The sequence below is a fragment of the Vipera berus genome (genome assembly GCF_964194415.1).
Source record: "Vipera berus genome assembly, chromosome: 2".
Taxonomy (NCBI): domain Eukaryota; kingdom Metazoa; phylum Chordata; class Lepidosauria; order Squamata; family Viperidae; genus Vipera; species Vipera berus.
This window is the reverse complement of record NC_138203.1, coordinates 279,584,718-279,612,237: the sequence shown is the minus strand read 5'-3', so window position 1 is coordinate 279,612,237 and position 27,520 is coordinate 279,584,718. Positions and strand designations below refer to the sequence as shown.

Below are 27,520 nucleotides of genomic sequence, written 5' to 3'. Positions count from 1 at the left end.
CCTTCTCCCGAAGGACTCAGGGGGGGGGCTTCTGAAGAGTTCAGATATGCTTAATATAATTGATTTGTGCTTAGATTGTAAGCCGCCCTGAGTCTTCGGAGAAGGGCGGGATATAAATGGGATTAAAATCAATAAATAAAATAAAAATTTAACAGTTCAAATGTACTTCCGGGGCCAAAATCCAAATGAAGTGTCATGGGGGGGGGGGGAAATAGGGAAGAAGAAGGGGGTCTCCTCAGGGCCCTACAAACGGTTTGTAAGCCTCTGGGTAACAATTGGGTGACCCCCCCCCCGAGTGAGGGGAAGCCCAGCCGTGGTTCGAGTGTTTTTTATCCTAGGGCAGGGGTAAGGCAACCTTGGCTCTTTTATGACTCATGGACTTCAACTCCCAGAATTCCTGAGCCAGCCACGCTGGCTCAGGAATTCTGGGAGTTGAAGTCCATGAGTCATAAAAGAGCCGAGGTTGCCTTACCCCTGTCCTTAGGGGCTGTTCCCACCTGCCCAGCTCCAAGATCTTCGGGATCTTTGGGATCCAGGATCTTCGGGATCCAGAAGGGATCTTCCAGGATCTTCGGGATCCAGAAGGGATCCGCTCGGGGCTTCTTCCCGATCCTCCCCTAAGCGCCTCCCTCCCCCCCCACACACACACCCCATCCTCGGTTGCACGGAGGACCCTCCCGTCTCAGCCTCGGAGGGGAGCCCGGATGGTTTGGGAAAAAATACCCCCCCCCGCACCCCCGCTTTGCCCCTCTGGGAGCAGCTCTTTCCCGGGGGTTCGCGTCCCCCCTCCCCGCCCTCTTCTCCATCCTGCAGGAAGCGCCGCGAAACCTCGCCATTCCCTCCCGCGGCTATTTCGCGGAGCTCGGCTTTCCAGCCAGATGCCGGAGAAAGGAGGGAGCCGCACTCTTCGCATGGGCAGAGGAACGCCGGGCGGGGGGAACAGCGGAGAGGAAGCAGAGAAGAGGGAGGGAGGGAGGGAGGGAGGGGGAGGAGAGGAGGCGGCCAAGGGGCGGAGCCGGAGAGGAGAGCAAGAAGCCCCGCCCACGCCCCGACCCTCCTCCTCGCTGGATCCCCCAGCTTCCCTCCTTGTTTCCCGCTTCGCCCCGGGAAGATCGGCGCTGGATCCCTCGGGAGTGGCTTCTGGATCCCGATCCGGGCAGGTCCTGGCTGCTCTCCTCCCTCCGGCCTTCGAGGCGCCCCTCCCGCCAGGGAGAGCTTTTCCCCGCAAGCAGAAAGGTAGCTGCGGATCCGCCTCTTCGTCCTGCAGGGATTTCCTTGGGGAGATTCGGCTCTGGCGTCGCCTGCAGGGAGAGGATCCCTTCCCTTCCCTCCTGGGGGGCAAAGCGGGGGGGGGGTGTCCCTCCCCGGGCTGGATCTGCCCCCTCCTCGCCCGGCCCCTTAGGCTCCCCGCGGGGCTCCGGGTGGATCCGGGAAGGAGCTTTTGGGGATTTTGCTTTTCGAAGGTTTCTCTCTGGTCCGTCAGAGCAAGAGGTCTCTGAGCGTGCATATCCCTCAATTGCGGTTGGAAAAAAAAACGGGAGTAAGCGGAGCTGCAAAACACGTATTGAGATTTGTAATGTGGTATGAAGGCAACTTCAGGGATGTGGCGGCTCAGTGGGTTAGGACGCTGAGCTATAGTCGATCAGAAGGTCGGCAGTTTGGCGGGTCGAATCCCGAGTGCCACGTAACAGAGTGAGCGCCTGTTACTCGTCCCAGCTTCTGCCAACCTAGCAGTTCGAAAGCATGTACAAATGCAAGTAGAAAAATAAGGACCACTCCGGTGGGAAGGTAACAGCGTTCCGTGCGCCTGTGGCGTCTAGTCATGCCGGCCACATGAGCACGGAGACGTCCTCGGACAAGCGCTGGCTCTTTGGCTTTGAAATGGAGATGAGCACCGGCCCCTAGAGTCGGAAACGACTAGCACGCATGTGCGGGGGAACCTTTACCTTTACCTTTTATTAACGCAACTGACCTCAATGCAATGGGTAGCGGAGGGTTTGGGGGAAAGAAAACAAGTTTAAATTAACGGAATTGAGCCCAGGTGAGATCCTCTTTTTTGTGCTCAGCTTAAAAGACCAGCAAGGAAACCCAAATGGTTACCTTGCTTCTGCTTTAAAAAGCTGTGCGGAATCTCTAAAAAGCATTTTTCCCCCACCTTTTTGGCCCTGAGGAAGTTCTAAGGAAGTTTTGAGGCTGGCCTGGTAAAGCAGGTAATAGAAGAAGCTGATGGCTAGAAGGCTGTCTTCCATAATTTTAAATATTTTTCAAAATGCCTGTTGGAGGCAATTCAGACAGTCCTATGTCTTGTGCCAATCCAAGGGTTGTGGAATAAGCCAGGTGTGGCTCCATAGAGAAAGTCTTACCTGGAAAGCCAGTGGCTGCTCCGTCCCTTTGTCTTCTTGCCAATAACAGGCGTGGCACTTTCTGCTGAAGAAGCATCGGTTTGTCGCGGGCGGCAGACGGGAGGCCACGGAGCCTCAGCCCAGGCCACGTTCCATCTGAGGGGATTGCTGGAGAAACTTGGAAATTCTTTGGGAAATGTTGCTTAGAAAAAGTATGGAAGATGCGGCTTGGAGAATGGCGCAAAGCTGCAAAGGCCATTGGTCTGGGGCTGGAGGTCGCATTTTTCGCCGGCAGTGGTGGAGCTGGGCTGGGGTCACTGCAGCTGGCTGAAGCGGCTGAAATCCCCACACCTCCACATAAGGGCCAGCTCTAGCGCCAGTACTGCGGTCAGTCAGGGCTTCTTTGCGTGGCCAGGCTGAGGCAGCTCAGGCCTTGAGGGGGGGGGGCTACAGCTTTGCCTTCCCCTTCAGCAGCCCCAAACTCATAGGTGGCCTGTGCCAGCTTCCTGGGACCTCCCCCTACCCTGGGTCACCCCCAGAGCCTTTGCCAGGGCTGCCCTCCGCTTAGCATCCCTCAGGATCAATCAGGAGTGGGCACTGAGCTTCTTCAGCCAGGTGGTCTCTCGCCTCACTTAGTAGCTGCTTCATTGAACGGCCGAGATTCCAGGCCCAATTGTGGTCATGAGGACTACCTTCTTCCCCTTGATTTAGGAAAAGAAACAAGGTTAGAGTCGATGAGCAGCAGAAGAGTTTTGCTTCCTAGAGCTGTGAGGGCTCCATCTCAGGTGTACTGAGTGCCCATGTTCTGGTCAGAGGGTGGGATTGGAAGACCTTCATGGTCCCTTTCAAGTCTAAGGGGAAATACTATTCTCATCTTCTTTTCCATTCCACCAGCAGGAAAAGTGTCCAAAGATTCACCTGTAAGCCAACTATCAACACATCGTAGAAAATCGGCACAAGGTAGCGGCTGCCCGAAAGGATGGAGTTTGGGAAGCTCTTGAATCCCCCGTCAGACACAAGCAGCACTCCGGAAGACCAGGAAAGAACCCATGAATGCTCAGAGTGTGGGAAATCCTTTCCTCGGTGTTCCCTCCTTTTGACCCACAGGAAGGTCCATGTGGGAAGTGGATCCAGTGAAGGTTTGGAGGGTGAGAAATCCTTTTCTGGAAAAAAACCCAAAGATTTCGGAAGCCCCCCCAGACTAAAACCCTATAAATGTGAGGAATGTGAGTTATGCTTTCATCGAAAGTCACACCTTCTTACACATCAGAAAATCCACACCAGAGAGAAACCCTATCAATGTCTGGAATGTAGGAAATTTTTCCGCGAAAAAGCCACCCTCAGAGACCACGAGAGAATTCACACAGGGGAGAAACCTTACAAGTGCTGGGAATGTGGGAAGAGGTTTTCTCAAAAGGCAAGTCTTTGGGTCCATGAGAAGATTCATGCAGGAATAAAATCTTACAAATGCTTTGAGTGTGGAAAATGTTTCTCCCAGAGTTCATCTCTTCGGAGTCATTGGAGAATACACAGAGGGGAGAAAAACGAAAAGTGCCTCGAATGTGGGAAATGTTTTACCTTGAAATCAAGCCTGGTGCAACATCAGAGAATTCACACCGGAGAAAAACCCTATGAATGCCCAGAATGTGAGAGACAATTTGTAAATTCCTCTGGGCTTCGGAGACACCAGAAGAGGCACAAAGGGGAGCTACCCTATCAATGTGGGGAGTGTGGGAAAAGTTTCGTTACACAAAGTGAAGTTCAGATTCATGAAAGAATCCACACAGGGGAGAAGCCATATAAATGTGGGGAGTGTGGGAAATGCTTTATGCAAAAACACCACCTTGGAAGCCATCAGAAGGTCCACACAGGAGAGAAGCCACACAGATGCATAGAATGTGGGAAATCTTTTGCTCGAAAGGAATACCTTTGGATACATCATAAAACGCATAGAGGAGAGAAGTCATATCAATGTAACGAATGTGGAAAATTTTATAGTACCACATCATCCCTCAGAGAGCATATAAAAGTTCACACAGGTGAAAAAAATTACAAATGTTTAGAGTGTGGGAGAGCATTTGCTTGGTCAACTGTCCTCAGAAATCACAGCCGAATCCACACAGGAGAGAAGCCCCATAAATGCTCGGACTGCAATAAATGTTTTTCTCAAAAAAGTACTCTTTTGAAGCATCAGCAAATCCACACTGCAGAAAAAACGAATGTTTAGAGAGTGGAAAATGTTTTGCCCAATCTTCAGCACTTCGCGCACACACCCAAAATCACACAGGAGAGTGGCCTTACAAGTGTGCAGAGTGTGAGAAAACTTTTCATTTTGAATCACAGCTTAAAATGCATCAGAAAGTCCATAGCAGAGACGAATCTTTTCAGTCGTGAACAATGCGGGGAAATATTTTTTCCAAAAGTCACACCTTACCATACTTCGAGAATTTCACACAGTGACAGAAGGGAAATCCTACAATTGTTTGGTGTGGAGAAAATGTTTTTCCTAGCCAAGTAACCTTAAATACCATCCGAGAATACATAATCAATCCAAAGTGTATAAATGTTGGAGAGTAAGAATCTTCGCTCACAAATCAGCAGCACTAGTAACGCAACACAATAATAAGACCTGAATAATTAAACAAGAGAAAAGCATTGCAAGTGTTGGGGAACGTAGATAATATTTTGTGGAGTATGAGTAATCCTTGATTTATGATGACTGTTCTGGATCGAAGCTCGTTGTGCTAGTGATTTAATTCCTTGTTAAGATACTTGCACTGGTCTGTTTAAGCGAATTTAGTCACAATTAACAGCCCTTTCCAGACAGTGAACTCATAAAGCACCTGGTTCATCTGAAATACCTTTATTTTGCATGTAGAAGAAGATTACAGCAGAGAAGGTGTGGTCAGGTGAAGTCTGGACGGTACTTTAAGGTCAAAAGACAGTAACGGGATTACTGTCCGCATGGCTTGTGTTCAGATGTTACAATGGAGAATGGAACACAAGGGAACAAGGAGAAGGAGGAAGTCCAGCCCAGAAAGGGTGGATCCTAGTACATCATGAGCAGGACAGGAAATACATCACAAAGGGGGAAGGTACTGGCAGACCCAATTAACATATTATAATTTCCCAAAACAGCCACATGGTGGCAGCACAATGACAAATGTGAACAGATTTCCAGTTATAACTTGTCACAGATGCCACCTAAGTTCTCTCAGGATCTTTTTCGCCCTCTTATCTGTCCTCCATCTTCTGGAAAAGACCCCCAAGAGATCCAGGTCACCAGCTCTGAACTGGGACAGGAAATTCTCTTTTAGGATTGTAAAGTAAAACTTTCAAGGTTTCATGGAACTGTATCGAAATCCATAATCTTTTGGAGTGGGACTTTTTAAAAATGTTTCAGGCCATTGAACAGCCTTAAGAATGAGGCTTAACAGCTTTCAATATTATTTAATTGTTAAACGTTTATTAAGTGGGGGACGAAGGACATTTATACTAAATGGAAAGAGAAAATAGATATGTTGTTGGGTATTTTTGTACATTTTTTCTGCATCTTTGTCAATCAATCGATTTGGAGATATAGTTGTAGAAAATGGGATGAGGTATAGAATGAAGATGCACCAGTTTGTAATGGCAGAGATAACGATACATCACTCACAGGACAAATCACACCGTTGGACCACGGGTTATTTAGCGTATACATCATAGATTGTGAGAAGCGTGACTTCAAATGATCCAATATTTGTATTAATGTGAATGGTAAATTGATACCAGGTTGCGCTTCATGTGATCCAAAATTCACTTAATATCAGGCCGGCGCATGTCGAATTAAGGTTAATACATGCACAGTTGTTTCAATTGTACATTTAAATTCTTTTAAGGATATTCTTTATTGTGATGTTTCATTATTATTCATATACAGGTAATCCCCGAGTTACCAGCATCCACTTAACACTGGTTCAGAGTTATGTGATGAGCGCCCCCTAGTGCCTATGAGCAAGTCCCAAAGTTACAAATGGTGCAGCACCAACAGAAGTCGTTCCCCCTTACGAGCGACCGCGGAGGCTCTGCAACCTTCACCCTGGTTATTCCCTCCCTCCCCACCCCAGCCCCAGGTCTCCCTAGGCACCAGGCCTTCGATACTCACCCTGCGAAGATCGAGATCCTTCGCTTTCTTGACTGCTCCAGGCCTTCGGTGCGTTCGCAGAGAATGGAGGCCTAAAGTAACGCAAGGTCACGCAAGATCAGTGGGGCGAGATCTCATGCTACTGATCTCATGGTACTTTAGGCCCCTGTTCTCTGCAATAGAGAACTGAACCGAAGCTGGATTGGGGCCCCGGAGGCCTTTTCCAGGCCGCTGCCGTTCATATCTGAGGCCGGGGAATGCTTTTGCACAGGGCTTTTTTTGTAAAAGAAAAAGGTGCCGGAACTCACACATGTCACACAACCTGCCTTGCCTACCCTACAAGGTTCCATCCAAAAAAGGTGCCGGCACTCCGTTCTGAGCGTTCTATGAGAAAAAAAGCCCTGCTTTTGCACCACCACGGTGGCCAGATATCCAGGCTCTGGAGGCATTTTCAAGGCCCAATCAGGCCGTCGGGGTGGGGCGCTGCGGAAGCATTCACCGGCCTCAGATCCAGGCAGCACCAGAAACCGCGGCAGAGAGGAGATGGATCTTTTCCAGGCAGGAAAGGAGGGGGAAGCATGCGTTATCTTAGTGGGTCGGAGAGGCCTCGGGTGGCCTGTTCCAGCACTAGGCCCTCCGTGGCCTTCCCCAACCTGCCTCCTACTTGCTTAACAAGCCACTGGCATTTTAATCAGCAAGCAGTCATCTCGTTCGAGGTTCTCTACAAGGTTTTTTTTTTAAATAAAATTTTGATTTTTTTTTAAACAGAGTTCAGTAGTAACCATTCAACAAAAACGTGTTGTCTGAGCATCTTATTCACTAATACAAATTAAATTCCTAATCCCTAAATCTTTTCTCTCGCCATTGATAAAATAGGTCCCAAGTTTGAAAATATTCTGTTTCTTCTATTTCTTTCAACCTTAAAAGTAAGCCTGTCCATTTCTGCACAGTCTAGTATTTTTGTTTTAATTATTTCTTTTTCTGGTGGTATTTCTTCGTTCTTCCAACATTGTGCGAATAGAATTCTTGCCGCTGTTATCACTGTTGTGATTCAGGGTCAGCCTGTGGGTTTGGCAGTTGGGTCGGACGACTCAGAGGAGGAGGGGGGTGTTGAAGACCTTGCTGAGGGGGTTGAAGATCTTGCTGATGAGAGCCCTCAGCCAGGCCCCTCCCACCTGGTCACCACGGAGACCCAGCTGTGTGAGCCTGACAGCGTGGATGAAGATGACCCACAGCTGGCCCTGTTCAAGGACGCCCGACGCAGGAGGCAGTCAATTAGGAGTAAACAGAGGAAGGCAATGGGGCTTCTCGGAAGGAGGCAGAGAGAAGCCACGCCCTGAACTCTATATAAGGGGAATGTTTGGGAGGGCTGGTTTGCTGAAGGCAACCGCTCGGATGGTTCATGTTCATGTTTGCTTCGTGTCTTGTTTGTTTTTGTAGCTATAAATTTGGCAGGCGTTATTCCAGCCTCTTGCCGTTTGTAAAGGGGTTGTCCCTGCCTTTTCTGCAGGGCCGGTAGCAGGCTGGTACAGAACAATCACATGCAAAATCAAGCATGTACTTTGCTTATCAAGTTTTTCTGGCATTATACCTAGTAAGAGAAAAAAAATCAGGTTTATAGTCTACATGTTTCTCTTAACATTTTTTCTAACCAAGTGTGGATTATTGTCCAGTATGTATTTTATAAAGAGCAGACTATGTTTGATCAGACATTACTAACTTCCGATGAAAAGTTAATTTTAAAAATGTACAATTTCTTATTAGATGAAAGATGAACAAGTAAAAGAGACAATGACAGTATGGGCAAAGAATTTTGGATATAATATAGACTTAAGAGAAGTGACAAAGTTTGTGGGAAAGAAACTATAAACTGACAATGTCAGCTTCATACAAAGAAAACTTATACAAAACGTTCTGCAGATGGCACTTGCCACCAACGAAATTAGCAAAAATGTTTAAAAATATGTCAGAGATATGTTGGGAATGTAAACACAAACCAGGTACTTATTATCATACGTGGTGGACATGTGTTAAAGCAAGGAGACACTCTACGAGTATTTGAGTTACGAGTGGATCGGGCAGGCACCATTACACTCGTAATTCAAGGACTACTTGTACCACATTATATTAAATACACTTCTTTCCTATTTTTGTCAATTTGTAAAACAATTACCCTATTTTGCATAAAAGTGCCACTTCAGATATTATAAATTGAAGGAGATGTTTTTTGAGATTTATTCACAGCACTGATCGAGACTTACCTTATCTCCTCACCCTGAACCGTGCTTAATTCTCTCCTTCTCTGCCCTCCATGAAATGCCCTCTCGTCCCCAGCCCATGGCAGCAAAACGTTTTCCTAGCTGTTTTACTTTGGAAGGGGATTTTTCCTTCTTGTTCTGGTAAAAATATTCTTTATGACATAGTTGCCGGTGTGCTCAGAAGCTGGGATCTTCCCGTCCCCTCCAAGCAGAGTGTGGGGCCCTCCGTGAGCATTTTCATCCAGACACCTCCAGAAGCGGATCCCACTTTTGCACAAGGGAAGAGTTGCCCCCACGTTGAGGGGAGATGGAGTTCCTTTTGGAGCTGTTTTTCCTCCAGGTCAGGATCCGGCCTCGAGACGCGCCTCCTTCCCCAAATCTCCAGCTTCGGAAAGGCCACGCGCCTTAAAACCAATCAAGGGAGAATAGCTCAGGGTGGAAATGAGGGGGGGTCCTTGGTGGTCTCTGAGGTTCGGTGTTTCCTTGAAGACGTTTCATTTACCCAAACTAGGTAACATCATCAGGGCAGCAACCGACAACCATCCACCCAGGACCCCTCAACTCTTACAGTGTCTTTACGCAATCTTTCATCCAAACTCAGGCATACAAGGAAAACGGGGGGAAGGGGGGCAACTCCACGCTTTCCCCCCCTTTCCTTTCCCTCCCCCTCCCCTTCCCTTTCCCTCCCCCTTCCCTTCCCTTCCCTTTCCAACTTTGCAGGGAAATTTGTCATCCAAAAGTGCGACTGAAGAATGGAAAATTGTGTGTTTTTGCAAATGGGGGGGGGGGAAGAGCAACTCCTCTTTCTCCCCCTTCCCATCCTGGGAGGCGGGACAGCCCTAATAATGAGGCCTGCAGTTGCGCTGCTTCTTGGGCCCGGAATAGGGGAATGTTTCTTCTGGTGTGTGTGTGTGTGGGGGGGAAGTGCCTCTTCCGCTCACCGTTTTGTCTGAATCGTCCCATCAGTGCAAGTGGATCCCTTTTGCCACGTCCCATTTGCAGGCCCATTCCTTGCTTTTTTGTCTGGTGGGGCACCAGGTTGGACCCACATCCAGTTGCCCGGGATGGCTTATTCCGCGCCCACCTGGCCACGCCCACCCAGGTGCGCCGAGTGATGTGCACTGAGCTGGCCACACCCAACTCCTTCACACCATCTGGCCACGCCCACCCGGCCACCACTCGTCCCATTCCCCCCACCAGGAAAGGGTCTTTGCCAGTGTGGAGTGTGTGTGTGTGCAACAGGAAAGTCGCACTTCCTGGGTCCCGATAGATGGCAAACCGCCCTGAGTCCTACGGGAATAGGGCGGTATATAAATTTAATAAAATAAAATAAAAAAATAAAATAAATTGTAACCATCCAGGGTCAGGCTCAATTGTTAGTTTTATAATGGTTTGTCTCCCCTTCTTCACCTGCTCCTTGCAAGCGAGCGAGGGCCCTGCCAGCCACACTCACCTCAAACGAGTTCTGGTCTTGGACGTGGATTTGAATTGTTTTACTTCTCCTTATGCTTGAATGCAGGGACGCGGTGGCTCAGTGGGTTAGGATGCTGAGCTTGTCGATCAGATGGTCGGCAGTTTGGCGGGTCGAATCCCGAGTGCCACGTAACAGAGTGTGCGCCTGTTACTCGTCCCAGCTTCTGCCAACCTAGCAGTTCGAAAGCACATAAAAATGCAAGTAGAAAAATAGGGACCACTACGGTGGGAAGGTAACAGCGTTCCGTGTGCCTTTGGCGTCTAGTCATGCTGGCCACATGACCACGGAGACATCCTCGGAAAAAGCGCTGGCTCTTTGGCTTTGAAACGGAGATGAGCACCGGCCCCTAGAGTCGGAAACGACTATCACGCATGTGTGGGGGAACCTTTACCTTTACCTTATGCTTGAATGCACACTCCTCAAACATGCCTTGGTGTCTCCATGGACATTGATCCATGCCTTTGTACACCCATTTTTTCAACCTTGACAACTTTTAAGATGTGTGGATTTCAACTCCCAGAATTCCCCAGCCAACGTGAATTCTGGGAGCTGAAGTCCACACATTATAAAAGTTGCCCAACTCGAGAAACACTGCTCTGTATGCAGGATAACGATTCCCAATCAACTCCACTTGTCTAATGTGGGATGGTCAGTTTGGCCTAGTATTTAAAGCATTGGGCAAAAACCAGGAGACCACGAGTTCAAGTCCTGCCTTGGCCATAAGAGCCCGCTGGGTGACCTCGGGCCACTCTCTCTCTCTCTTCCCAATCTACATCACAGGTTTGTTTGTTTTTTTGAGGAAAATAGAAATAGGAGAGCCTTGGTGGAGCAGTGGGCTAATGCCTCCTTAAGTAACACCAGCTGCCTGCAATTAGTGCAGGTTCGAGTCCCACCAGGCTCAAGGTTGACTCAGCCTTCCATCCTTCCGAGGTAGGTAAAATGAGGAGCCAGATTGTTGGGGGCAATTAAGCTGACTTTGTAATAATGCCGCTTGGGTGTGTGTGTGTGTGTGTGTGAAAGCCCTAATAAGCAGGCATATACATAGAATGAAGGCTACTGCTAAGCTTGTAAGCCGCCCTGAGTCTTCGGAGAAGGGCGGGATATAAATGGAATTAAAATAAAAAATAAAATAAAATAAATGTGTGTTGGCTATGTTTATCGCTTTGAGTAATTTATAAAAATAATATTTGAGCCCAAAATTTATGTTGCTAAGTGAGAAATTTGTTTTACGACTTTTCTTGCCACATTTAAGGGAATCACAGAAGTTGTTAAATTAGTAACACCGTTGTGAAATGAATCTGGCTTTCCCATGGATTTTGCTTGTCAGAAGGTCACAAAAGGGGATCACATGATACACACACACACACATGGAATACTGCAACCATCATAAATAGAAACAAGTTGTTTTGAGTATCTGAATGCAAATCACATGACCATGGCGGTGCCGAAATGGTCATAAGTGTGAAGAACGTTCATAAGTCACTTTTTTCAGGGCAGTTGTAACTTAATCGGTCACTAAATGAACTCCTGTAAGTCAAGGACTGACTGTATTTCTATTACCCCATGGGAACAAGCATCAGATCTGGGCTGCTCCCCCAAATTCTCCCCTTTCCTGTCTGGGGGGGGCTCTGGGGGTTGTGAGGTGACCAACCCAAAGAGAGTGAGACCCCATGCTGAGGGTCCTCAGAGACCCCCGCCCATTTTAAATTCCCATGATGGAGGGTCACAAAACCTCTGCGCCAGTGGCTCTTACAGATCACTGTAAGACGTGATGATAGCTGAGTTAAAAGCTCCTGAGAGTAAAATTAAATATTTACTGTCCCGTTAAGGAGGGAACACCAACCAAGACTTTTAGGAGATACAAAAAAGGTGAACCGAAGATTGCTGGGACTTACTGGCACTTTGAACAGAGCTCCTAAACAACAGTTTTGGTCACCACGATGTAAAAAAGATGTTGAGACTCTAGAAAGAGTACAGAGAAGAGCAACAAAGATGATTGGGGGACTGGAGGCTAAAACATACAAGGAACGGTTGTTGGAATTGGGTATGTGTAGTTTAACGAAGAGAAGGACGAGGGGTGACATGATAGCAGTGTTCCAGTATCTCAGGGGCTGCCCCAAAGAAGAGGGAGTCAAGCTATTCTCCAAAGCACCTGAAAGCAGGACAAGAAGCAACGGATGGAAACTAGTCAAGGAGAGAAGCAACCTAGAACTAAGGAGAAACATCCTGACAGTTAGAACAACTAACCAGTGGAACAACCTGCCTCCAGAAGTGGTGAATGCTCCAACACTGGAAGTTTTTAAGAAGAGACTGGCCAGCCATTTGTCTGAAATGGTATAGGGTTTCCTGCCTGAGCAGGGGGTTGGACTAGATGACCTCCAAGGTCCCTTCCAACTTCTTCTTCTTCTTCTTCTTCTTCTTCTTCTTCTTCTTCTTCTTCTTCTTCTTCTTCTTATTATTATTATTATTATTATTATTATTATTATTATTATTATTAATTATTATTATTATTACAAGCTTACTGCTAAGCTTGTAAGCCGCCCTGAGTCTTCGGAAAAGGGTGGGATATAAATGGGATTAAAATAAAATAAATAATAAAATTATTATTATTATTATTATTATTATTATTATTATTATTATTATTATTATTATTATTATTATTATTATTATTATTATTATTAAATAATAATAATAATAATAATAATAATAATAATAATAATAATAATAATAATAATAATAATTAATAATAATAATAATAATAATAATAAAAAACCTGGAGAAGGTGTAGTGAGTCAGCACCCATCCATCCTCCTAGAGAAGGAAATATTTTGGGGGAATATTAAAAAAAAAGGGCAGACGTACCCAAAGTAATCAGAGAAAAATCTAGGACAGAAACCAGCCAACCCCAGTCTCTCTCTCCCCCAAACAGAAACCCAGCAGGCCAGCTCTTTAGAAATGCAGATTTGATAATCCCATTCCGAAGACTGAGGCCCCATTCATGAGCAAATACTGCTGCAGAAGCACCTTGCAGACAGGAACTTCACAGACCGCAGAAGGGAAATCCTACAAAAATTTGGTGTGGGGGGGAAAAATGTTTTCTCTAGTAAAGCAACCTCAAATACCCGGAAAGAGCACACAATGAGGGAAAAGAGAGTGATTGTGGAGAGTGTGAGGAAGTTTTGCTGGCAAAGCTTCCTTTAGTAACTGACCAGAGTGACTACACAAAAGAGTTACAAGTGTGTGGCAAGTAGGAAAAATATTTTGCAGAGCACAGGTAGTCCTCCACGTATGTCCACAACCAGGAATGCATTTCTGGTCATAAGTTGTCACAGACGTAAGCCCAGGCACCCAGATATTTTTGTTTTTGTACTATTTTTTTTTACTATTTTTTTACTATAGTTGATCAATAAGGACAACTGAAATTTCAGAGAGGTGAAAACGGGATGAGGGGTGGAAGGAAGATGCCTCTGGTTGTTTATTCAGCGATAAAGTGTTGAATATGGTTGTTGAGGATGAAGAGGGAAAGTTTATTTTCCCTATTATCTTTTTTGGAGTCCCCCCCCCTTTTTTCCTTTTGTCTTTTTCATATGTACACATACACACATACACAGTAAATTCACACAGTCATACACGGTTGTATTAAATGCCTTCCTTTGATTTGCAGTTGTAATCCTCAATAAAATTACTGTTCAAAATAATGAAGAGGACTATTTTCAGGGCATGTTTTCATGGGGGGGGGGGTTGGTCAAAAAAATCAAGATGGCCGTCAAATTGTGCCACACTCTGCAGTCAACGTCCCGCTGCTTTTTAGCCCTTTTAAACAGCCGCCATTTTGGTTCTTTTCACTCCACCCTCCTTTGCTGGAAACCTCTGACTTCCTGAGTTGAATTCAAGAGGGCGGATTTCGGAAGAACTTTAGGAAAACTGTCCTGGGGATCTGCTCTTAAAGGCAGATCATGGGTGGCCACCTTCATGTGCCTGACCCACTTGTGATTAATTGCTCCATATCTTACTTAGGACATACCTCGTAGGTCCTAAGAAGTACAACTTTGAATTACGTGATCAGTTTAGCCTGAATTGTAAATTGATACCAGGATGCATTTCACGTGATCCAAAATTCAGTTAATGTTAGGCCTGTGTGCGTATAGTTCAAAGTGCTCATGATTTAGGGTCACACAGGCACCGTACCAGAGGCTATTGCAGACCACTCTAAGGCCTGAAGATATCTGAATTAGAAATTCCCAAGAGTTAAAATAAAATATTTACTATCCAGTTCAGAGGCCACACCAAAAAAGTCTTCTAGCAGCTACCAAAAAAATGAAGCTGTAGATTGCTGGCACTTTGAAGTGTTCTTGAGTGGTTGGTTCCCACCTTGAGAGATGAAACATAGGCGAGATGTCCACAGCAGAGAAGCTGCATTTATTAACCGATGGTCAAAACCCTTTCCTGCCCCCATCCCTGAGAGTTGGGTACATAAGTGGATGAAGGCTGCAGAAAGCCAAGGCTTAATGCTTCCTAGATATCTTCTTTGATTGACAGCCAGAGTCCAGCCAAGGAATGGATGATGGAGGGATGAGAAGCTCCATTCACTGAGACAATAAGGGGCTCTTTGGCCAGAGCTGGTGTGGGGACCTTGGTGCTCTCTGAGCTTCACTGTTTTTTTGCAGATGTTTCATTACCCAACTAGGTAACATCAATTAGCCAACTATAGGTTTACACAGTTGTCTGTTGCGTTACCCATAAGGTAGGATCTGATTTTATGTGATTTTTTGTGGCCAATAAGCAATACAAAGGTAAAGGTAAAGGTTCCCCCACACATGTGTGCTAGTCGTTTCCGACTCTAGGGGCCGGTGCTCATCTCCGTTTCAAAGCCGAAGAGCCAGTGCTTGTCCGAGGACGTCTCTGTGGTCATGTGGCCGGCATGACTAGACGCCACAGGCGCACGGAACGCTGTTACCTTCCCACCGTAGTGGTCCCTATTTTTCTACCTGCATTTTTACGTGCTTTCGAACTGCTAGGTTGGCAGAAGCTGGGACGAGTAACAGGCACTCACTCTGTTACGCGGCACTCAGGATTCGACCCGCCAAACTGCCAACCTTCTGATCGACAAGCTCAGCGTCCTAACCCACTGAGCCACCGCGTCCCTATCCAATAAGCAATAGGCAGCCCTATATATAAAGCCATTCTTCCAAATTTGTATTTTCTGCAAAAAATGGCAAACCCCCTGCAAACTGTGATCCAATGGATGCAATATCATGGAACTGGTGGTAAAAGCCAGCCAGTTGCCAAGTGCTCATAATGTGGTCAGATAACCTGGGGGAGAGGCAGCATTTTACAGTGGTCAGAAGTAGTTTATGGACCCATAATGCTTGCTGCAAGTTGAGGACTACCTGTAATGAAACCTTGACAGACCCTGGATCATTCGCCAAAGGGGGTCTCTTGTATAAATGCTTGGAATACTGTAAAATACCTCACTAGGACCTCCGGAGGCCCTGAAGAATCCACAAGAAAAAGAAATTGTGCGTTTGGTGTGCGTGAAATATTTTTCTGGAATGTCTAGCTGGGTCCGCAGGTAAAAATGCCCTGAAGAGAAACTGTCCAGGTTTATTTTAAAAAGGTTGTGGTTTATAGAGGGAAAGTATCCTTCAGATGCCACTTAAGCCTCAGGGTGTCTTTTGCCCCTTATCCTCTCTGCCTCCTCTCCTATTTACAGTGGAAGAGACCCCCAACAGACCCGGATTTTTGTGGTGAATAATGCTGAAGGCTTGGCTGACTTCCTGGGCTGAAAGAGAATCATAGTTTAATCACTGCCCCTCTGACTGGGGCAGTGAAGCCCCAAAGCATCATGGCAGCTCCCAGCCTCTTCGAACCTAGCAGATCCCTCCAGTTCTGCCTCCTGTCCCCCCTACACACACACACACACACACCGGTAAGTCGAGACTGAAATATTTTGCACCTATACTTGCTTTGTAAGGGAAATGGGATGAAATGCTTTTATGAGACTGGAACAAAAAGGAATTCCAGGAAGGAAGGTGGAATTTTGGCTGAATTATGAGGAAAAGAGGGGAAAGCAATATTGATGGGACATGAAGACATCGAACTTGGAAATGATGTTTGCTTAAATGTGACCATAAGAAAGGCCAAGCGCCAAAGAATTGAGGCCTTTGAACTCTGGTGCCGGAGAAGACTCCTGCGAGTCCCTTGGACTGCAAAGCGATCAAACCGGTTGGTCCTAGAGGAGATCAACCCTGACTGCTCTTTAGAAGGCCAGATCCTGAAGCTAAAACTCAAATCCTTTGGCCACCTAATGAGAAGGAAGGACTTACTGGAGAAGATCCTAATGCTGGGAAAGGTTGAGGGCAAGAGAAGAAGGGGACGACAGAGAATGAGGTGGCTGGATGGAGTCACTGAAGCAGTAGGCGTGAGCCTAAATGGACTCCAGAAGATGGTAGAGGACAGGAACGCCTGGAGGAACATTGTCCATAGGGTCGCGATGGGTCGGACAGGACTTCGGAGCTAACAACAACAACAAATGTGTGCTGGGGGGGAGAGGAAGAAGAAAAAAAGGAAAGGATGGAAAGAAAGATGGGGGAGAACGAGGGGTCGTTGTCTCCGGGGCTCATGAGCGGGTCGTGGGATTACCAATTCCCACGACGGGGAATGGCAGCAGGCGGATAGACAGGGGGCCATATCGCTACCGGGAGGGCCGTCTCCGCTATTTGCAAGCGGTGGGGCGCTCCGACCCTCTGCTTCTTTCCCGAGGTTCCGGGAGCGAGGATGTGCAGCCTCCTGAGCTCCGGCTGGTGTACCTGAATGCCAGGTCCGTGGTCAACAAAGCTCCCCTTATTAGGGATTTAGTTGAGGGTGAGCATGCGGACCTGGCTTGCATCACGGAGACTTGGTTGGGCCCAGAGGGTGGGGTCCCTTTGGTTGATCTTTGCCCACCAGGCTTCCGGGTGCTACACCAGCCTCGAGCTCAGGGTAGGGGTGGGGGTGTGGCGGTGATCGTTAGGGAGACCTTATGTCCGCGGGAGACCACCGTTCCTCAGATAGTCGGGTGTGAGTCTCTCTTTATGAGATTTGGCTCTGGGACGCAGTTGGGCTTGCTGCTCGTGTACATTTCGCCTAGTCGCGTAGCGGCAGCCCTGCCCGAGCTGCTCGATGTCCTCTCAGGGTTGGTGGTTGAGTTCCCCAAACTTATAGTTTTGGGAGACGTCAACCTACCATCCCTGGGAGGTTCATCTGAGCTTGCTCGGGAGTTCATGGCTTCCATGACGGCCATGGACCTGACGCAGGTAATTTCTGAGCCAACTCATGAGGGAGGCCACACCCTTGACCTGATTTTCTTATCTGGACGGTGGTTGGATGATCTTGGTGGGGGCTTTCCATTTATTATGCCCCTGTCATGGACCGATCATCACCTCCTGCGGCTGGTCTTCCATTTTGCCACCCCCCGCCGTGGAGGTACGGAGCCAACTAGATGGTACCGCCCCAGACGCCTAATGGATCCTGAGAGATTCCAAGCGGCGCTGGGGTCCCCACCTGCCTCCATTGCTCACAGCTCGGCGGATGCCTTAGTGGAAGCCTGGGAAAGGGCAGCCACTGAGGCACTTGACCGGGTTGTACCCTTGCGGCCCCTGACCCGGCGCAGATCCCAGCGAGCTCCATGGTTCTCCGCGGAGCTCCGGGAGATGAAGCGTTGGAAACGGGGCCTAGAGAGCTGCTGGAGGTCCAGCCGATCTGAACCCGACCGATTGCGGTTAAGAACCTACATTAGGTCTTATCTCGCTGCGATGAGGGAGGCGAGGTGTAATTACTTCTCCACCCTCATCGCGTCCGCAGATAATCGCCCGGCCGCCTTGTTTAGGGTGACTCGCTCCCTTCTTAATCAGGAGGTGAGGGAGGATCCCTTGCAGGGTCGTGCCGAGGAGTTTGGTCAACATCTGTCGGATAAAATCGCTCGGATTCGGACCGGTTTGGACTCCAGCTGGGCAGAGTCTGACGATCAGGACACGGGCGGTCTTGTCAATGTTATCTGGGAGGAGTTTGATTCTGTGACCCCTGATGAAGTGGACAGGATTATGGGGAAGCTGAGTTCCACCACATGTTTATTGGACCCGTGCCCTTCTTGGCTGGTTTATGCAGCTAGGGAGAGGACACGAGGCTGGCTCCAGGCGGTTATATCTGCTTCTTTGAGTGAGGGTTATTTCCCCACCGTCTTGAAGGAGGCGGTGGTGAGACCTCTCCTCAAGAAGCCTGCCTTGGACCCAGCTGTATTGAACAACTTTCGTCCAGTCTCCAACCTTCGCTTTCTTGCGAAGGTTGTTGAGAGTGTGGTGGCGCATCAGCTCCCTCTGGTCCTGGATGAAGCGGATTATCTGGACCCTTACCAATCGGGTTTCAGGCCCGGGCACAGCACGGAGACGGCATTGGTCGCTCTGGTGAATGATCTCTGGAGGGCTCGGGATAGGGGGTATTCCTCTGTCCTAGTCCTATTAGACCTCTCGGCGGCTTTCGATACCATCGACCATGGTATCCTGCTGCAGCGTCTCAGGGGATTGGGAGTGGGAGGCACGGTTTTTCAGTGGTTCTCCTCCTATCTCCTGGGACGCTCGCAGTCGGTGTTGGCAGGGGGGCAGAGGTCGACCCCTAGGACTCTCGCTTGTGGAGTTCCTCAGGGGTCGGTCCTCTCGCCTCTCCTGTTCAACATCTATATGAAACCGCTGGGTGAGATCATTCGTGGTTTTGGAGTTGGGTATCATCAATATGCTGATGATACCCAACTTTTTATTTCGACCCCAAACCACCCCAGTGATGCCCTCGCTGTGATGTCCCGTTGCCTGGAGGCGGTTCGGGTCTGGATGGGGAGGAACAGACTTCAACTCAACCCTGACAAGACTGAGTGGCTGTACATTCCGGCTTCCCGAGACACCTGGGATGTTCCACCTCTTTCTATGGGGGGGTGAGCTTTTACCCCCTGTGGATAGGGCTCGCAACTTGGGAGTCCTCCTAGATTCACGACTCACTTTGGAGGATCACATAGTGGCCGTGACTAGGGGGGCTTTTGCCCAGGTTCGCCTGGTGCGCCAGTTGCGGCCCTATCTGGACCGGGAGGCCTTGTGTACGGTCACTCATGCGCTCGTGACCTCTCGCCTAGACTACTGTAACGCTCTCTACATGGGACTTCCCTTGAAGACTACTCGGAGGCTCCAACTGGTACAGAATGCGGCCGCGAGAGTTGTCTTGGGAGTTTCCCGGTACTCCCATGTTACACCTTTGCTCCGCGAGCTGCATTGGTTGCCAGTTGTCTTCCGGGTAAGGTTCAAGGTTTTGGTTATGATCTTTAAGTCCCTACATGGCATGGGTCCGCGATACCTCGAGGACCACCTGCTGCCGGCGTCGACTCCCCTCCGCCCTGTGCGCGCCCACAGAGAGGGCCTCCTCAGGGTGCCTCCTGTCAAGGAATGTCGACTGGTGGCCCCCAGGGGGAGGGCCTTCTCTGTGGGTGCTCCGGCGTTATGGAACCAACTGCCGGTTGAGCTCCGGATGGCATCAGACCTCCGATCCTTCCGTCGCGGGTTGAAGACCCATTTATTTGAACTAGCGGGTCTGGCCTGATGGGGGTACTTGGGTTTTTTATAGGTTTGTTTTATTATTCTAGTTTTAACTTGGGCATTAATTTAATTATCTTTTAATGTTTGTACTGTTGTTTATATTTATGCCCTGTGAACCGCCCTGAGTCCCTTTGGGAGAAGGGCGGTATAAAAATCTCAATAAAAAAAAAAAAATCCTTTGCCATTGCAAGGAGCCACCGGCTCAACCTCTCTGTCCATCCTGACCATTCCTGAGGACCCTTGTGGAGTGGGGGGGGGGCAGAAGACCCTGGAGGGGAGCTGAAGGGACCGGATAGAGCCAGGATGAGATTTATCCACCAGCAGGCAAGTTTTCCTTTGACGGGGCTTCTCCAGGAGCCCTTTTCAACTTCAGATTTATTTCACTGGAAGAAGCATAATCCCCCCCCCCATATCGGGTGGATCCAAAAGAGATTCTCCGTTATCAGGCCCTCACAATCTGATGTGGGCAGATGCCGGCAGAGACCCTACAACTAAAAAAATACCTGGAAGGATCCAGATGTTGGGAAAGGCAGAGGGGGATGGATGGCAGGGGGGGTTTAAAGGTGGTTTGCGACTCGGTTTCTGCATCCTCTCCCCCCCCGGCCACGGAGCCCCCCCCCGGGGAAGGGACCCTGGCCAGCCCCTCCCTCTCCCTCCTCCCCAGCCGGGGAAGATCCCCCCTCGAAGGGACGGTGGGTCCCCTTGTGCGCTCCCGGCTCTTTCCCACTTCCTCCCTCCGAGGATTCCCAGGCAATCCGCCTCCTTCCGTTCTCTCCGGAGCATCTGCCCAGCTGCCCTTCCAGGATCTTCGGAATCCGGAAGGGATCTTCCCGGGGCTTCTTCCCGACCCTCCTCCTGGCTTTCCCCGCCCCCGCCTCGACCCTCCCACTCGCTGGATCTCCGCTTCCCTTCCTGTATTCCTCTTCGCCCCGGCAGGATCGGCGCTGGATCCCTCGGGAGAGGCTTCTGGATCCCGATTCCGGACAGGTCTGGCTGCTCTCCTCCCTCCGGCCTTCGGGGCGCCCCTCCCGCCAGGAGAGCTTTTCCCCGCAAGCAGAAAGGTAGCTGCGGATCCGCCTCTTCGTCCTGCAGGGATTTCCTTGGGGAGATTCGGCTCTGGCGTCGCCTGCAGGGAGCGGATCCTTCCCTTCCCTCCTGGGGGGGGCAAATGGGGGGTCCCTCCCCGGGCTGGATCTGCCCCTCCCCGCGGGGTTCCGGGTGGATCCGGGAAGGAGCTTTTGGGGAAGTTGCTCTCGTCTGGAAGGTCTCTCCGTGGTCCGTCAGAACACGCGGTCTCCGAGCATGCACATCCCGCAAGTGCAGTTGCAAAAAATGGAGTAAACGGAGCTTTGTAATGAGGTATTAACACAGACTGACCTCATTGCGATGGGTGTGTGTGTGTGTGTGCCTTTGGGGAAAAGACAAGGTTTAAATGATTTGAATTGAGCTCATGTTCTCTTAAACCCCCCCCCCAAGAGTTCCTCTTTCTTTTAGCTCAGTGTAAAAAAACAACCCCTAAAAATAAAGTCCTTTGTTTTGATGCTAATGTTTGCTTTGCTTCCGCTTTCAAAAGCTTTTCTTTTTTTGCCTAGAGGAGGCTGTTATGTGGCAGCCCCCTGGGTGGGTATTTTACAAAGCACCAAGGAAGTGTGGGAAGAATCCAGAGATAAGAAATATTTTGGGGAATATTAAAAAGGCAGAATATGTTTCCCCCGGAAGGAATAATGGAGGGAGAAGATCTTTTAAAAGACAGGAATCAACCCCAGTCCCCAGGCAGAAGCCAGCTTTTAGAAATGCAAATTCAATAATCCTTTTGGAAAGGCTGGAGCCTTCCAGCTTAGAAATTGAAGAGATTAGGAAGACAAAGAAACCTAAAATCTACATATCCCCACTCAAATTCTAAGGACAGGAAATATAACGGGATTAACTACCAATACCAAAAGGACACGCTCACGACTCAGGTCAAAGTACATGACGCAGGAAATACAAAGCCTCAAAACAGGAAGAACTCCCAAATCCAAAGCCCAAAGGAGGTATTAAAAACCCACCAATCCCAGCTACACGTGGGTCAAGTTTTTCCCAGAGCCATCTTTCTGTCTGGCTCTCCTCTTCGATAAACTACATCCTTCTTTCTAAAGCGGTCTCCATGCTTGTTTATTCCCGGCTTGGACAGGACCCCGTTGAAGATTTTTAGGTCGTCAGAGGTTTTGAGGCTGGTCTTGTGAGCAGGTAATAAAACGAGCTGATGGCCAAAAGGCTGCCTTTCCTAATTGTAAATATTTTTCGAAATGCCTGCCTGGAATCTTTGTGGCCCTTGCAGCCTCCAAAAAGAGCCAGAAAAAGCAGCAATTTCCACACGTGCTCTGCCCCATCTGCTCTCTCTCATTTTATATTGAGTTTTCCTACTCACAACTCTGCCTTGGTCCCTGTTGGACTTCATCTTGCTGGTTTCTTCCATTTGGGCTCATCAAGATCTTCTTGAATCAGGAATCTATCTCCGTTATTTTCTACCCTCAACTAATAATTCCATATTTCTCATCCCTTTTCTAAGTTGTTTGCAGATGATATTCAGATTACCGTCGGCATCTGAGCCTTTTTCCTTTCTCTTTGCAGGAGACCAGTGAGGATGTGGCCTTGAGCTCCGCAGAGGAGAAGGGGTGTGTTGTTCTTGGATCGGGACCCACCAACTTTTGGCCAGGACACCGTAATAGAGAATTTGGAAATCGTGGCCCAGTTAGAGAAGCAGCTTCCTACACAAAGGGCCAATGGATTAAGGAGAAATTAAACCAGTCAGCAGTGAGGGTCATCCCTGACCTTGACCCAGAGGGGGGACAAGTGTACCAGAAAACTCTTAGCTATAACTTTAAAGGTGAGTAAACAAATCTTGGTTAAATCTTGGTTTGGAGAATAAACATTATATATTTTTTAAATCTTTATTTGACAAAGCAGCATTGCAGAGAAATTGTGTTTCGCTCCCAAGTTGCTGGATGAAGGCTTAATGTAGTTCCATTCAGGACTACGTGTCCAGTGTGGTTGCTCAACCAAGTTATGAGTCCGTCTGGGGGTGATGCTGTATATCCCACATTTTTTCTATCTTGTTCAAGAAGTGTGCTGTGGTCTGCTTTGTCACATGCCTTACTGAAATCCAAGTATAGTACGTCGATGGAATTTTAGCTGTTCCACTATTTTAGTCACTTTTTCAAAGAATACAACAAGGTTTGTCTAGCGTGATCTACTTTTCACAAACCCATGTTGGCTTCTAGTAATAGCTTTGTTTGTTTCTAGACTTTCGCAGTTTCCTTGTTTGATCATCTTTTCCAAGATCTTCCCAGGTTTTGATGTCAGGCTGATTGGTCTATAATTTCCTGGATTCATTTTTTTCCCTTTTCGTAGTATAAAATGCATCGCAAAGTGAGGATCAAGACATCATGATGGGATGGACCTCAGTGGTGCAGCAATTCGAAAAAGCAAGAAAAGGGGATCAGAAACTAACCTGAACTCTCTTCCCTCCTCTCTTGCTTATGCGATGCCTTAATTTGGGGGGTTCCCTATAGGTACTCCTCATATTATGACCACAATTCAGACCGGAATCTCAGTCTTTGAGAGTAGTGGTCATTAAGTGAGATGTCACATGACCGCTTTGCTCAACGACTGCAATCCTGCCTTCATGGTAATGGATGTTAAGCTACTTCACAAGCAGACAAAGTCCCAGTTAAGGAATGTGGGGTTGCCTGAAGTGGGCAGGGGAGGCCCTGTGAGTCCTGGCATAGGAAATGTGGAAGTTGAGTGGGCCCTGTACAATTGGGACACGTTGCTTAGCAACAGTATGGAACATGCAGCTTGGAGAATGGCGCAAGGCTGCAAAGGCCTCCACTTTGGGGATTAAGGCCTCATTTCTCAATGGCAGCAGTGACGCTGGGCTGAAGTCCAGGCCTGGGGTCAATGGCAGTTGGATGACACTGCTAAAGGCCCCAGGCCTCTAGTTAAGGCCCAGTCTCCGCATTGTTGTCAATCAGGGCTGCTTTGCATGGCTGTGCTGGGGCGGCTCAGGCTTCCAGGAGTGGCTGCAGCTTTGCATCCCACTTCAGCACCTTCCCCCCCAACTCATGGGTGGCCTTTGCCTGGTCTCCATGACCCCCCCCCCACCCCTGACTCTCCCCCAACAATAGTTGCCCGAGCCTCCCTCCATTTAAGAACCCTCAGGATCACTTCATGATTGCAACTAGGAGTGTGGGATTATAGTTGTGGACCCAAGTGGTCGTGTGACTGCTCGCCTAACCACTGCTTCACTGAACGACCAAAATTTCAGTCCTAACTGTGGCCATAATTTGAGGACATCTCTCCCAACGATGTATGGGTCAGTCGTACTAAGCAGCCTACATTGGGCTGGAAGACTTTCAAGGTCCCTTCCAAGGCCAATATTTTGTGATTCTCTACATGTTTCAAAAGGAGATATTACTCTTTGCTTCTTTCTCCTTCTGACAGGGGATAAAAGATTGTGAGCAAAAATTTACCTGCAAGCCAACTATCAACAGATAATAGAAAATTGGCACAAGGCAGCAGTCACCAAAAAGCATGGAGAGCGGGAAGCTCTTGGATCCCCCGTCAGACACAAGCAGCACTCTGGAAAACCACAAAAGAACCCATGAATGCTCAGAGTGTGGGAAAGTCTTTGCTCGCTGGTCCCTCCTTTTGACCCATTGGAAGGTCCACGTGGGAACTGGTTCCAGTCAAGGATTGGACGGTGAGAAATCCTTTTTTGGAAAAGGTGCCAAAGATCTCAGAAGCTCCCCCAGATTAAAACCCCACAAATGTGAAGAATGTGATTTATCCTTTGGTCAAAAGTCAAACCTTCTTAGACATCAGAAAATCCACACTGGAGAGAAACCTTACCAGTGTCTGGAATGTGGGAAATTTTTCCGTGAAAAAGCCTATCTCAGAGACCACGAAAGAATTCACACCGGGGAGAAACCTTACGAGTGTTGGCAGTGTGGGAAGAGCTTCCCTCGGAAGGCAGATCTTTGGCACCATGAAAAGATTCATACAGGAATAAAATCTTACAAATGCTTTGAGTGTGGAAAATGTTTCACCGACAATTCATCTCTTCGGAAGCATTTGAAAACACACAGAGGGGAGAAAAATGAAAAGTGCCCTGAATGTGGGAAATGTTTTGCCTTGAAGTCACACCTGGTGCAACATCAGAGACGTCACAAGGGAGAGAGACCCCATGAATGCTCAGAATGTGGGAAACGATTTATGTATTCTTCTGAACTTCAGAGACACCAGAAGAGTCACAAAGAGGAGAAACCCTATAAATGTGGGGAGTGTGGGAAAGGTTTTGTTACTCAAACAGCATTTCAGGTTCACGAGAGAACCCACACGGGGGAGAAACCATTCAAATGTGAAGAGTGTGGGAAATGCTTTACCCAAAAACACCATCTTGGAACGCACCAGAGGCTCCACACAGGAGAGAAACCATACAAATGCCCAGAATGTGGAAAATCTTTTGCTTATAAGGATGTACTTTGGAAACATCACAAAACCCACACAGGGGAGAAGCCCTATCAATGCAACGAATGTGGAAGATTTTATCGTACCACATCAGCCCTTTGGAGACATGTGAAAATTCACACAGAGGAAAAAAACTACAAATGTTTAGACTGTGGGAGAGCATTTGTTCTTTCATCTCACCTTAAACGTCACAGCCAAATCCATACAGGAGAGAAGCCCCATAAATGCTCGGATTGCAATAAATATTTTTCTCAAAAACAAACTCTTGTGAGACATCAGCGAATCCACACTGGAGAAAAACCATACAAATGTCTGGAGTGTGGGAAATGTTTTGCCCAGTCTTCATCACTTCACAAGCACACCAGAAATCACACAGGAGAATGGCCTTACAAGTGTGCAGAGAGTGAGAAACCTGTTCATTTTAAATCAAAGCTAAAAATACATCAGGAAGTCCATAATGGAGATAAATCTCTTCTGTCATGAACAATGTGGGAAACATATTTTTTAAAAGTCATACCTTACCAGTCATCAGGAACTTCACACAGTGACAGAAGGGAAATCCTATAATTGTTTGGTGTGAAAAATGTTTTTCCTAGTCACAGTGTCTTAAGTACACAATAAAGCAAAAGAGCATTAAGTGTTGGGAGTGTGAGAAGGGTTTGACTCAACAAAGCATCTACATTAGTAACTTACCAGAGAAATTACACAAGAAAAAAGACTTACAAGTCTTGGGGAGGGTAGATTATGTTTTGCAAAGTGCCGCTAGTCCTCGACTTATGGTGGAATTGGGAACACATTTGTCACTGCAGTCCTAAGTGTAAACGTACTCTTCCAAGTTTGCATTTTCTGCAGAAGACTGACAAAAAAGTTGCACATTGTGATCCCATGGCTGCAAGATCGTGAAACTGGTCATAAAAGGGAGTCGGTTGCCAAGTGCCCATAATTTATTCACACAACTTTGGGGAACAGGGGTAAAATGTTACCATGGCCAGAAATGCTTTATGGGCCATTGACAATTGTCACAATTTTGAACAGTTGTTAAGTGATGTCATAAGTCGAGGACTGCCTGTAATGATACCTTTGATAAAACCTGGAGCATTCACAAAAGGGCGCTTGAAATATTGCAAAATATTGACCTCATTGAGACCTCTGGAGGCCCCAAAGGATCCACAAGGAAAACAAAATGGTGCGTTTGGTGTGCGTGAAATATTTTAATGCCCTGAAGAGAAACACTCCAGGTGCTCGGACTACTGGACACACTTTCCGGGTGTCAAACTGCATCAAGAGCTTGGTGTGTAGAAAAATCTGTTCCTTGAAATGAGACAACTGTCATACATTTGTGAGTTCTCGCTGAGAGGAGCCCTAGAAATGTTTGTAGTATAGAAAACGTTTTATCCTGAAGTCTTAAAACACAAAGCAGTTTATAATTGTGATACAGTGAGGAAAAATTTCCCCTTATCCACCCTCTCGCATTCCCAGTGGACGAGACCCCGGTCGCCAGCTGTTAAATGGGAGAGGAAATCCTCTTTCAGGATTCTAAAGGAAAACTTTTAAGGCCTCGTGGATGTTCTGTTTCTCCGGGAACTGCATGGAACCGTATGTTCCACTGGGAATACGAGAGGGTGGGTAAGGGGGCAAAAAAAGACCCTGAGGCTTAAGTTGGCATCTGGAGGATATTTTCTCCCTCTAGGTCAGAACCTTATTTTAGTAACACCCAGGCGAGGGGAAAAACTTTTACGCTTTACCACAAAATCATTTCAGTCCATTGTGCAGCCTGAATAAAAGCATTTATACTAACCTATAGCCTGTTGTTAATTTGTCTGGAGTGCCGTTTTCCCACATTGTTCACCACAATGGTGAATAATGTTAAGGGAGAGTTAGCTGACTTCCTGGGCGGAAAGGGAATCCTAGTTTAAAGTCGCCTTCGGACTCTGGGGCAGCAAACAGAATCCTAGTTTAAAGTCGCCTTCGGACTCTGGGGCAGCAAAGGGAATCCTAGTTTAAAGTCGCCTTCGGACTCTGGGGCAGCAAAGGGAATCCTAGTTTAAAGTCGCCTTCGGACTCTGGGGCAGCAAAGCCCCAAAGCATCATGGCAGCTGCCAGCCTCTTTTGACTTAGCAGACCCTCCCCGCTTCTCCGTCTCCGGGGAAGCCGTGGCCGAAATATTTTGCAGCTATATTTGCTTTGTAAGCGAA

The 27,520-nt window shown here is 47.9% G+C and overlaps 1 protein-coding gene across 2 annotated transcripts; it reads left to right on the top strand.

Moving 5' to 3' along the window:
- Positions 1 to 1,076: 1,076 nt before the first annotated feature.
- Positions 1,077 to 26,742, top strand: LOC308661206 (uncharacterized protein). 2 transcript variants are annotated; one of them, XM_081316074.1, is made up of 3 exons: positions 1,077 to 1,236; positions 22,428 to 22,683; positions 24,300 to 26,742. In XM_081316074.1, exon 3 carries the CDS (start codon positions 24,390 to 24,392, stop codon positions 25,806 to 25,808), a length of 1,419 nt encoding a protein of 472 aa, XP_081172200.1. In that variant the 5' UTR covers positions 1,077 to 1,236; positions 22,428 to 22,683; positions 24,300 to 24,389; the 3' UTR covers positions 25,809 to 26,742. The 2 variants fall into 2 exon arrangements, with proteins under 2 accessions (XP_081172200.1, XP_081172201.1); XM_081316075.1 differs by lacking the exon at positions 1,077 to 1,236 and adding an exon at positions 21,072 to 21,173.
- Positions 26,743 to 27,520: the final 778 nt, after the last annotated feature.